The sequence below is a fragment of the Pyxicephalus adspersus genome, chromosome 5, assembly GCF_032062135.1.
Source record: "Pyxicephalus adspersus chromosome 5, UCB_Pads_2.0, whole genome shotgun sequence".
NCBI lineage: Eukaryota > Metazoa > Chordata > Amphibia > Anura > Pyxicephalidae > Pyxicephalus > Pyxicephalus adspersus.
This window is the reverse complement of record NC_092862.1, coordinates 1,746,122-1,758,683: the sequence shown is the minus strand read 5'-3', so window position 1 is coordinate 1,758,683 and position 12,562 is coordinate 1,746,122. Positions and strand designations below refer to the sequence as shown.

At 43.8% G+C, this 12,562-nt stretch overlaps 1 protein-coding gene across 1 annotated transcript; it reads right to left on the bottom strand.

Annotated features, from left to right (window-relative positions):
* Window positions 1-3,059: 3,059 nt before the first annotated feature.
* On the bottom strand, window positions 3,060-9,206 carry LOC140331870 (NXPE family member 3-like). The gene is made up of 5 exons (XM_072413205.1): window positions 8,790-9,206; window positions 7,523-7,743; window positions 7,260-7,330; window positions 4,561-4,767; window positions 3,060-3,592 (listed from the first exon to the last, which is right to left on the bottom strand). The coding sequence occupies exons 1-5, from the start codon at window positions 9,204-9,206 to the stop codon at window positions 3,060-3,062; spliced, it is 1,449 nt and encodes a 482-aa protein (XP_072269306.1).
* Between the last annotated feature and the right edge of the window lie 3,356 nt (window positions 9,207-12,562).

Genomic DNA, 12,562 nt, shown 5'->3' with positions numbered 1-12,562 from the left:
AGGCACTGTTTACGATGGAAAATTGTTTAAGAAGACCTCACAATTTTAATAAGTCCCTGCTGATCAACATCTGAATATTTGCAAAAGATGTTTTTATCAGTATTTTGGGATGTGGCATTCAATGGTAACAGAAGTTCAAAAGAAAAAGCTGCCATGCATTGCTCCAACTATCAGCCTGGGTAAGCCACACCACTTGAGAGCTGCTTTCCATCATGCAATGCAATGGCTTTCCTTCTGCTACCTCCAAATCAGTAATATAGTGACTGTCAATGGTACCAATATCATGGATTTGTTTCATAAGTACTTTAGTAGGTTATTGAGTTGTGTGGGGAGTAAACTGGAGGAAAATCCATTGATGGATAAACCTGGTCATTCAGGAAGTAGATAGCTGACCTAATTTTTGACACATACTGTTGCTGAAACCAGGATCATAACACTGGCCCTCCAGGCACCTGAAATCAGAGCACTGCCCCCGCAGGCACCCCCAGATCATAACACTGCCCCCGCAGGCACCCCCAGATCAGAACACTGCCCCTACAGGCACCCGAAATCAGATCACTGCTGCCGCAGGCACCCCCAGATCATAACACTGGCCCTGCAGGCACCCGAAATCAGAGCACTGCCCCCCCAGGCACCCCCAGATCAGAGCACTGCCCCCGCAGGCACCCCCAGATCAGAACACTGCCCCTGCAGGCACCCGAAGTCAGAGCACTGCCCCCCCAGGCACCCCCAGATCAGAACACTGGCCCTGCAGGCACCCGAAATCAGAGCAATGCCCCCGCAGGCACCCCCAGATCAGAACACTGCCCCCACGATTACCTCCAAACTGTTCCATCACATTTTATGAATTTCTCTCTTCCTTGTGTATTGAAAAAATAGAATTTTCTGTTGCACAGCTGCGTACACACATCAAATCATTGTCGCCCAAGAGGACTGGTCACTGTCATGAAATCCAGATCTAATCCAGAAAAATCCATCAGCAGTGCCTGGCGGTGATAAGAGAACACCAGCAGGTGGGAGAGCTGCACAAGTAGTATAAACCACAATTTTCAAAAATAATTCCAAATATCTAAAATATTAGATTTACATTAAGTGATGAGTTCCATCCCAATCTTTCAGGGTAAATATTATAATGAATTTCATAAAGGTACAGTAAATAACATATTCTTGATAAGCCTTATAAAGATTGGTTGATCAGAGCACCCCCTTGTGTTAGGGCTAATCTCCCTGGCAGGTGACACAGAATTACACCGGGCTGTGTTTCTTGGTGTATCCTTGTTTTGGGCAGAGCTCCCTACAACGGGTAATTGTTCAGTGACCCTAGTGGTCATCACTGGAAACATGTGGGAGTAGTGTAGCAATAGCCAGAGATCAGCTACTGGGTAGGCAGAAACCTCGGTAACGCCAGAGTTGGGGGCAGGCAGCTGATGAGAAACAAGATCTAGACAGTGTGAGGTCAGGGCAAGCAGAAGACAAGAACTAGGGTCAAGCTCAGGTATCCAGAAATGCAGTCAGGCTGAGTATAGCTTAGAAAATCACAAGTAATACACTGAGGATCCAGGAGCCAGTGCCTTGGCACAGGGAGGTTTATAAAGGCTTGCAGCCAATAGCAGGACAGGATTGAACCCAACCAATCTGCTCATTGGCTAAAGCACATCCCCATTCTCTGTACAAAGGCCCAGTGTCTGTGTGCAGGGGATGCAGAAATAGGTGACTAAAAGGGAGGAGGATGCTGCAGTTTGCTAAGCAGACAATGCCCAGCAATGAGTATCACTTGCTTGTCATTGGTCAACATGGGAGCCCAGGTTGGGTTCTTCCTTTCTCTACCTAGCTTTTCCTGTCTCAGTTCTCATTCTTTCCCTAACTTCTCCTTCCCTCTATCTCTTCTCTTCCCTCTATCTCCCTCTATCCCTTCCATCCCATTTCTCCCCCCATCCCGTCTCTCCCTTATATCTATCTGTCCATTCCCTCCTTTCCTCTCCCTCTCTCTCTTGTTTGTTTTTGTTCATCTGAAACAGCTTCCATGAAGTGTCAGCATCAAAGGCTGTTATTGCCTGGGAAGGGGGCAACACAAGCAAGCTGGCCTAGGGGAGCAAAAAGTATAAATCTGGCTCTGCTTACACTGCTTGCTTAAAACAAATGTTCTAGTAATGATTAACAAACTACTTTATTCTGGGTTTTTAGACTATAACAATGAGACAATTATGGGATGGATGAGGCAGGAGGAGATACAATTTATCGTGGTCTTAAATGTATTCCAGATCAATATATTTTGTAAAATAACTTGTTTTTATTCAAAATATTCTGAATGGCTGAAAAATATTTTACCATTATGGTATGAAGAGATTCTTTATAGTTGGATAGGAAAACTTACTGCTTGTGATACATTGCTAATATGGCTATTATCACCCCTTCAGTGGAACGCTGACCCACAAAATGGAGTAATTGGAAAATAAATAATAAGGTAAATACAAGGCCAGATCATTGTCTATAAACTGTTCTAAATTATTAAAGTACGTTATGGAGATATTTAGAACCTAGGAATTAATCCAGAAGCCTTTGTTTGATTTCATCCTGTAGAAAATTTGACATAGTTGCCCCTGGGGTAGGTTTTTTTGCCTCTGCATCAGAACTTTGTGCAAAGTTGGATTCCATTGACATGCACCTCTAGAAACATACATAACAAAAGGAAGACATCAGAATCAGCATATAGTCATATTGATAGAATATGGTCATTTGTAATGCAAAGGCAAGATACCAGAGGTCTTAATCAGAAAGACATATTTGTAATTATTGGTCAATAGTCTTGTGTCAGCTGACAAGCAGGCTGATTGTTGAGGTCTGAGGTGTCTTCCAAGATCTGATCATGTATCTACATATTGATCATTGCTATACCTTGGTATAAAGGTTAGGATCATGAAGTCATCATCTGATGTCAATGAACATATTTACCATTTTGGGTTCAGTTGTTTCCCATTTTGGTGGCGCCATATGAAATGCCTACCTTCTTTTATTTCATTTATGCTTCAGTATTCCAAAGCATAATTAGTTTCAGCCTTTTATGTGGGGCAGATAAAAGACAGCATTAGGTCCACCATGTTCTGTACAATGATCTTTCGGGGGTGAATGGCTTTTGGGTGGTAATGGCAGGAGGTCATCTGCCAGGCATCTACTATGGTGACTGGAAGTCCTGAAAACATGGCCCTCATCAATGTGTCCAATTGCCAGGATAGCCAATCGCTACCATGGACAGACAAGAACCCTGTGTTCCCAGATTTTATAATGACCGTGGTCTGTTTACTGCGCTCTAGCAATCGAGCTACAGCATCCCGGATAAGCATCATCCTTCTGAAATAAACATCAACTGGAAAAAAGATAAAATGAGCCAAGCAGTTTATAACAATCACCAGCCCATCGTCTCCTCCTCCTATGCCATCCAACTCATTGGCAATGTATTTCAGTTCCTGCAAACGGGTGCGTTTCATGGTAAGGGGTCGCTGGTGCGCTCGCCACTGCACAAGGTAGCCATGCTCTGTATCTGTGGCCAAAATGGGGCCAGGGTAGCTCACATGGAGGTCCAACTTCTGAAGAGCTGTAACCAACAGGTAAAATGTTATCATACACCAAATCACATAGATTATATCATAACCTAAAGCCCAATTTCATCCTCCATTATCTGCCCTTTTGCCCTCCAGGCTGGTCAAATCAGTAGAGGATGAAAAGACGCACAGGACTCTTCAATTTTTAACAGTTTGTTGGTATTCAATCTGTGCATCTTCGTATTGTGAGTGCTGGAGGCTAAAGTGTTGAATACTTATACACTTACATATATTTAACTAGGGCTACACGAATCCTCTGGGTTCCTCCAAAACATTTCCTTTTTGGTGATATTTCCATCATTCCTGGGGGCAATGCCACTTGCCAGCTACATTTATCCAAGGATATTTTAGCTGCCTCTGATGGTGGCATTCACAGCAGCATTGTAAGAAGACATTAATTCTACTACTATGAATAAAAAGGGCATTTTCCCCAATGAGAACAATGGAAATGTATTGGCATTGGTTCCCAGAGACCTAAAATTTATGCAATCGGGTAATCTTCACAAAGTCAATTTTTACAATTTTCACTAATTCAAATAAATTTTCCCTGGCAATGTGCAGAGCCTATTTTCTTTTGGTATGACAGCCCATTGTATCAAGCTAAGCCTGACTTCATTTATCTCCCTCTCTGACTAATATTGGCCGAATCAGGAGACTATCTCATTTGTAGCAACCACAGACACCTGAAAGCTCTCAGGAGATATTTTTTGTAAACCCACATTGCTCATTGCTCCAGAGCTGCCCATTGTTGTTGAAATGTCTGACCATTCTCCTATATGATGAGTCCAGTAGATGCAATGCATTGTAGGAACCAATCTGAATGATTTAGAAGAAAGAGAAGAGCAGTGTGACCTATCATTCATCACATGGATTACGATTTGGTGGATCTTCCAAATGACCAGAAGCTTGTAGGAAACTGAGGAGATATGGGTGTATAATATTTACTGATCTGTCCACTTACAGGGAACAAAGTCCACCAGGTAATCCCACCATTGTCGAAGCGTTGAGTCCCCAAACATGTACACGACTTTCCCCTTCAGACAGGATGTGACATTGGCTGGTGTGGGGAAATTCTGGTTCCTGCAGACACGGGAATGCCACTGGTCCTGATAATAATACCCCGATGGTTCTGGATTTGATAGACCAGGTCTACAGATATCTCTGTCATCTGAAACAACATCAAATCATTGTAATGCTGCAGGACAAATCCAAATAACAGTTTCTAATTTCTGTTCCAGGGCTTTTTTATAATGGAGTTGGGTATAGACAACTTTGGGGACCAATGTCTTCACCATAGAACAGTAACATAATACTGCTATGTCACATGCACTCAAATGTCATTGTAATTGTAGTGGCAATGTATTTTAACACAGCCTACATGCTTTAGTGCATGGCATCCCAATGCACAAGAAAATGGACTAGCATTGCAGTGAATTTCAACATAATGAATAAATAATCGAAAGCCATGCCATATCTCCTCCTTTGGCTTACAGTACCATCTGTATGCTGATGACAATCTATCTGTCCACCCCTGACCTGTCTCCCTCAGTCCTGGATAAGGTCTCATGCTGCCTGTCAGCCATCTCATCATGGATGTCTGACCGATTCCTGAAACTCAACCTGGATAAAGGGGAACTCATCATCAACCCCCCTCACATTCCAAATCTCCCCTGACATATTCCTAACTGTTACTACCATTGTTGCTCGTCCCTCCCCTCAGACACATTGTCTTGGCGTCACCTTTGATTCTGCCCTCTCATTTACCCCCCATATTCAGAACATTTCCAGGTCCTGTCACCTGTGCAACATCTCCAGAAGCCCCCCCCCCCACCTGTCCCCTGAGACCACCAAACTCCTTGTACACGTCAACTCTCATCATCTCCCGTCTGGACTACTGTAACATCCTCCTCTCTGGTATTCCACTAACCCGACTCTCTCCTCTACAATCTATTATGAATGCTGCAGCCAGACTCGCCCATCCTTCCCACCGCTCCTCTTCCGCTACATCTCTTTGTAGTTCTCTCCATTGGCTTCCATTTCACCTTAGAATCAAATTTAAGCTCCTGTGCTTTGCCATCAAATCCCTACACAGTTATTGTCCCACTTACATCTCTGACATGGTTAAAAAATACTCCCCCTGCCGCTCTCTCCGCTCCTCCAATGACCTACTAATGACTTCCTCACTCATAACCTCATCACACGCACAGATACAAGACTTCTCTAGAGCTGCTCCAACTCTCTGGAATGGTCTTCCTCGTCCTATTCGGCTTGCTCCTACTTTCTGCTCATTTAAAAGAGCGCTCAAAACCCAGTTTTTCAAACTTGCCTACCCGGCTTCTTCTGTCTTCTGAAACCACCACTACTTCCCACACTACATATCTCCCCTCCTATTGTGTGTGAAATTCACCCACCTACTAGATTGTAAGCTCTTTGGGGCAGGGTCTTCTCCTCCTATATCACTCTCTGTATTAGTCTGTCATTTGCAATCCCTATTTAATGTACAGCGCTGCGTAATATAAGCATACAGCAGTGCTGTATGCTGATGACACTTAAATCTATCTGTCCCCCCCTGACCTGTCTCCCTTAGTCCTGGATAAGGTCTCATGCTGCCTGTCAGCCGTCTCATCATGGATGTCTGACCGATTCCTGAAACTCAACCTGGATAAAGGGGAACTCATCATCAACCCCCCTCACATTCCAGATCTCTCCCTGACATATTCCTAACTGTTACTACCATTGTTGCTCGTCCCTCCCCTCAGACACATTGTCTTGGCGTCACCTTTGATTCTGCCCTCTCATTTACCCCCCATATTCAGAACATTTCCAGGTCCTGTCACCTGTGCAACATCTCCAGAAGCCCCCCCCCCCACCTGTCCCCTGAGACCACCAAACACCTTGTACACGCTCTTATCATCTCTCATCTGGACTACTGTAACATCCTCCTCTCTGGTATTCCACTAATCCGACTCACTCCTCATCAATCTATCATGAATGTTGCAGCCAGACTCCGCCATCCTTCCCACCGCTCCTCTTCTGCTGCCTCCCTCTGTAGTTCCCTTCATTGGTTTCCATTTCACCTGAGAATCAAATTCAAACTCCTGTGCTTTGCCTTCAAATCCCGACACAGCCCCTGTCCAACCTACCTTTCTGACCTGGTAGAAAAATACTCCCCCAGCCGATCTCTTTACTCCTCCAATGACCTATTAATGACTTTCTCACTCATAACCTCATCACATGCATGGCTTCAAGACTTTTCCAGAGCTGCCCTGATTCTCTGGAATGGTCTTCCTTGTCCCATTCGGCTTGCTTCTACGTTTCACTCACACAATTAAAAGAGCGCTCAAAACACACTTTTTCAGACTTGCCCACCTGTATCCTTCTGTCTCTTAAAACACTCACTACTACCCATCACTCCATATCCCCCCTCTGATTGTTTGGGACTTCCCCCACCGCCTAGATTGTAAGCTCTTTGGGACAGGGTCCTCTTCTCTGCCTGTGTCACTGTCTGTAACTGTCTGTCATTTGCTACCCCTATCTTTTGTACAGTGCAGCGTAATATGTTGGCGCTATATAAATCCTGTTTATTATTATTATTATTAATAATAATAATAATAATAATAATAATAATACTATTCTTGGGATTGGTAATTGTGTTCTTACCAGTAGTATTCCTCTGGGGCTGGACAGTAAGGTGTGGGAGGGCTGATGAAATCACCTGATCAGTGATGGACCTATCAGAACGAAACAAAAACAAACGACTGAATCCTAGAGGCAGTCTGGCAAATAAATTATATTTAAAATGTATATCTGGGTAACAAGAAAACATACAGCACATATCTGCTAGGCATGCACATTTGACCTCTTTTATCCATTTAGAATATTATAAGTGTGTGGTGGTGGAACCTCTCTGAATAATTACTTACCTTTTTAAAAACTCCTCCTCTGCAGTGGTAAGTACTTTGCGATTGCCACTTTGGGAATGTTCGAGGTATGCACTGCAGGGAAAACCTTTCGGGCGCACACAGAACCACTCCTCCCCCGTGTGCAGATCACGGTAAGTACACACGTCCTGTCCAGGTGGTTGAATGTTGCACTCTACATTGGCCATTTTTCCATTGTGGTGGAAATATCCCGAGTAGAACACCTGAAGAATACAAACATCCATCAACACAAGAATTGGATTGTGTTGTGCACCACAGAAAGTGGCTGTGACTTCAGATTTCGGCACAGTGGGCTACAAATTCCATGCCATACGGAATGCTCTGCATTCTTGCACCTGCCACTTGTGGCTCCTCTGCAAAGATTAGTTCCTCCAGTGTACAATGAGATGGCCCTGCATGCTGGATTCTCTCATTCCTGCTTTGGCAACATGTTCCAGGGCATAGATTGAGCAGATGCTGCTACACAATATCTTAGAATGTCCAACTCCTATCTAAACATCTCCTACACATGGAAGTAGATATACAGTTCAAGTTCAATCCTATCATGGACCTGACTCAAATTATAGCTGTTCACAAAATCAGCAAACTTATGCGGAAATCTAAGTGGATACACTATGTGCTGTAACACTGGGGGGACTGCAGGAAGTCCCATTGGTTGGTGGCTGTCAGACATAGAAAACATTGCCTGTAAGCCCATCATCAAGGTTCACAGGAAGCAATGGTTCCACCCATTTACCAGCCAATGGGGCCTTTTGCAATTCTGGCAGGTGGTGATTGTACCTTCTGCAATATTTGCTCTCATCTGCTTGTTTGCCACCAAGCTATAGGATTTCCTTGCACATGCCAGGAATGAATGAACTCCTACATGCCTGTACAGGAGTTATATCACCCCGGCATGGCCAATCAAGATGGCTAAAGATTGTCTTCAGGAGGTGAAGAAGAAGAAAGATGGAACAGGAATAGTTTAACAATCTGTAAGTATTGGTTAGTGTTCAGCTCTAGCAAACATTACAAAGTAACGCTGTTTCAGCTATCCTCTTTAAAAACAAATGAGCTCACTTTTGCTACCATTTTGTTTTTAGAACATATTTTTGTAGTCTGTAGAGGAAAGGCATTTAGAAACCATTATAATTTCTTTAACAAGCATGACCTGATGACTTCTAGGATATGCAGAGCAGAGGATTTTGGGAGTGCAGCGAATTGAATTTCTCTGAAAATAAAATGTTAAATATAAAGTTTGACTCTTTACTTTATCAGGACGAGTTTCCCTCTTCCTCTTCAGGATGGCAATGGCTTCACTGGAATGGACAAGTGAGATAGAAATCTGACAAATCCCGGGCCATGGAAGGAGAAAGGTTGCTGTGTAGCTGCCATTCCTGTGGTCGGTGATGGAACCAGTTACCCCAGCTTTCAGCTCTGGAGAGTGCAGCTTGGCCTGGAAATAATCCCCCCCATAGGTTTTGGGGTGACCATAGTGGTCTTGAGCTCTGATGAAAACCTGGACGTGTTCCCCCACATTATATACAGAACGTGGATCCAGCAAAGAGCACTCTGTAGTCTTGGGGCTGGTAGATGACATGAAATTGGTGGAATTCGGAAGTTCCGGCCATTCCAGGAGTTTTAGGAACTTCTGGCTCTCTTCCATTTTAGGATTCTGAGGTGTCATTGATGTTGGGATTGTTTTAGGGATATGATGACCAGATCATAACACTGCCCCACAGGCACCCTAGATCATACCACTGCCCCCACAGGCACCCCAGACAATAACACTGCCTCCACAGGCACCCCAGACCATAACACTACCCCCACAGGCACCCTGAATTAAAACACTGCCCCCACAGGCACCCTAGATTATAACACTGCCCCCACATGCACCCTAGATTATAACACTGCCCCCACAGGCACCCTAGATTGTAACACTGCCCCCACAGGCACCCTAGATTATACCACTGCCCCCACAGACACCCCAGACCATAACACTGCCCCCACAGGCACCCTAAATTATCACACTGCCCCCACAGGCACCCTAGATTATAACACTGCCCCCACAGGCACCCTAGATTAAAACACTGCCCCCACAGGCACCCTAGATTATAACACTNACAGGCACCCTAGATTATAACACTGCCCCCACAGGCACCCTAGATTAAAACACTGCCCCCACAGGCACCCTAGATTATAACACTGCCCCCACAGGTACCCGAAACCATAACAATGCCCCATATGACATTCAATCCATCCTGATAGAACAAGTGACCATTGTTCGCTCCTATGGAGGAGATCAAAGCAGAGTGCCGTTTGCTCATCCACCTCTTACTATAGAATAGTGCTGTGTGTACAATGCTCATTTGTTCATCTGTCACTGGAAACAATCATGAAAAATCATTTCCAGGACAAATCTTTCATGTGTACATGTAAGAATGATCAGCAGATAATAATACCTTTGTCAATCAGCAGCTCTCTGTGCATGTGTGCACCTTGTGTTTCTTATGTCTGAAGTCATCATGGCAGTGCATCCTAGAGGTACACAGAGATAATACATTGAGAGAAATAGACGCAATTTTTGTGGCCACATTTTTGAGGTGACTCACTGACAAATGGGAAAAAAAAACAACTGAACGCCCCTTTTCTCACCAACATTCTGCAACCTATTCGAAAATACTTCAAAAGCAGTGAATGTGGCTTTCACTAAAGATTCACCTTGATTCAATTCATGACTACATGTGTAGTTTTCAGGTCTGATGAAGAGAGGTTCTGTGAAATGCGTTACCACTAAAAAACATTTTTTTTGGAATTGTATTAAATCTACATTGTATGTTTTCCAAACTTTGCTCTTCAAATCATTTTTGTTGATTTTGTAAATGTTGGAATTTATTGTATAACTAAATGAATTGTTGTTTTTACCTATTACTAATTGTGGTATACATGTGTATGCAAAAAAAAAAACCTTTCTTGGTGCCTCTTTCTTAATTGAACACCAGCAGTAGGTACGCAAGCAGTGTGAACCACATTTTCTAAAATAATTCCAAAAATTTCAAATACTAGATTTTATTTTGGGTTAAACCTAACTGCCAAAAATAACATAAATGCTGTTATTCCATAAAGTTACAAGAAATCACATATTATTGATAAGCCTTGTAAAGATTGGTTGATCAGAGCACCCCCTGGTGTTAGGGCTACTCCCCTTGGCAGGTGACATTGGTTTACCCGGGGTGTAGAGTCTAGGTGTCTCTTTGTTTTCAGCACAACGTGTGATGGACCCTAGAGGTAACCCGACTACTTTGCTGCAGGGAGAACACTAAGCCTCAGCCCCAGGTTCTTTCCACCACGTGGGACAGGAACATGTAGGTGTAGTGTAGCAATAGCCACAGATCAGGTACTGGGTAGGCAGGAACCTCAGTAAGGCCAGAGGTGGGGGCAGACAGCTTATGAGTAACAAGGTCTAGATGGTCTGAGGTCAGGCAGAAGACAATGGTCAAGGTCAGGTATCCAGAAATGCAATCAGACAGAGTATGGCTTGATAAACCACAGGTAATACACCGACGATCCAGCATCCAAAGCCTCCCTTCACTTCAGGGAGGTTTAAACAGGGCTAGCAGCCAATAGCAGGACAGGATTGAAGCAAAGATCCAATCTGCTCATTGGCTGCAGGGCATATTCCTAAATCCCCTACAGTTGTGCACAGCCACATCCCTTGTGCAGGGGATGCAGAGAAAGTTATAAACTTCATGGCTAAAGGGAAGCTGAGGATGCTGCAGGTTGCTAAATAGATAATGCACACCATTGAGACTGCATTACTAACTTGTACTCTACTCTAGGGCATCTCCTTCCCTCTCCCTTTTGATCTCTCTTCCCTCTTCCTTTCCTTCTTTCTCACTTTTTGTTCATCTGAAACAGCTTCCATGGTGTGTTTTCTGTGTATCAGCATCAAATGTTTTTATTGGCTGGAAAAGGGGCAGCACAAGCTAGCTGGTCTAGAGGAGAAAAAAGTAAAAATCCAGCCCTACTTAGGCTGCTTGCATTTACAAAAATAAATTGTTCTATTAATGATTAACAAAATACTTTATTCTGCGTGTTTAAGGCTAAAAGTTGTTTTTTAAATTAGTAGTGTTGGTGTTTAAATTCGGGTCCTCCCTGTATTTGACCCGAATATGGCTGTTCGAATTCGAGTAGACCCGACCCAAAAAACATGTGGTTCGCAGGCGCAACTTTCATGCTTCCACGGTTCCTAGGGACCTCCCCTGTAATGCCTAGGGCACTCCAATAAAAGCAGGGCTCCTCTCCTCCATCTTTGTGGTGGCAGGCAGCCGATTGGCTGTCTGTCACCACATGCCACACAGGCAGCCATTGCCCTATATAAGGCCAGGGCTTGCCTGCATTTACCTCCCATGAAAGAGATCTGCTAGCAGACACGACCTCTCTGTGCTGCTTGCAGTGTTAAAGTAAAATTAAATTGCTGCAGTTAGATAGACTGTTTCACTATTAGTCAGATAATTAGTTGTATTGTACTGTATTGCTTCAGTCCTGTAATCAGCAAACCTGGAATGGATTTCTTCAGTCATTGATATTTGTAAGCAAATGTTTTCAATCCTGGACCAGATCCATTCCGGGTTTGCTGGATCACCCAGCTTTACTGGGAAAAGTGTATCCTCTCCAGTCCTGGAGAGCTTTAATAAATCAGGCCCCATGACGGGAAGAGCACTTTCACAGCCTTCTGCATCTCCTTCTCTTCCTCTCCCTTGTGGCCCTCCACCTCTACTCTGAGGCCTATAACTTCCAATGGAGCTGTGTAACTGGCTACATTTTGTACAGAGGACCTCCCTCAGAGCCCTCTGGTCTATCTACAGTCCCGAAAAATAACCAAAATTTACCCTAATTGACTCGAATTCGACGTTCGATCACCTGAACAATATCGGCCTATTCAATCGAGTAGTGAGATAGTCGACCAACACAAGAAATTAGACATATATTGTAGGCATAAATGTATTCTAGATTTATATTTGTGAAACTATGAGTTCAGAA

What these genes read in the sequence shown, in the direction of transcription:
- LOC140331870 (XM_072413205.1), bottom strand. Translation starts at nt 9,206, where the DNA reads ATGACACCTCAGAATCCTAAAATGGAAGAGAGCCAGAAGTTCCTAAAA. An exon ending in GCCCCAGAGGAATACTACTG is followed by an intron (nt 4,768 to 7,259) that starts GTAAGAACACAA and finishes ATGTTGTTTCAG; the next exon opens with ATGACAGAGATATCTGTAGA. An exon ending in CCTGGTGGACTTTGTTCCCT is followed by an intron (nt 3,593 to 4,560) that starts GTAAGTGGACAG and finishes TGTTGGTTACAG; the next exon opens with CTCTTCAGAAGTTGGACCTC.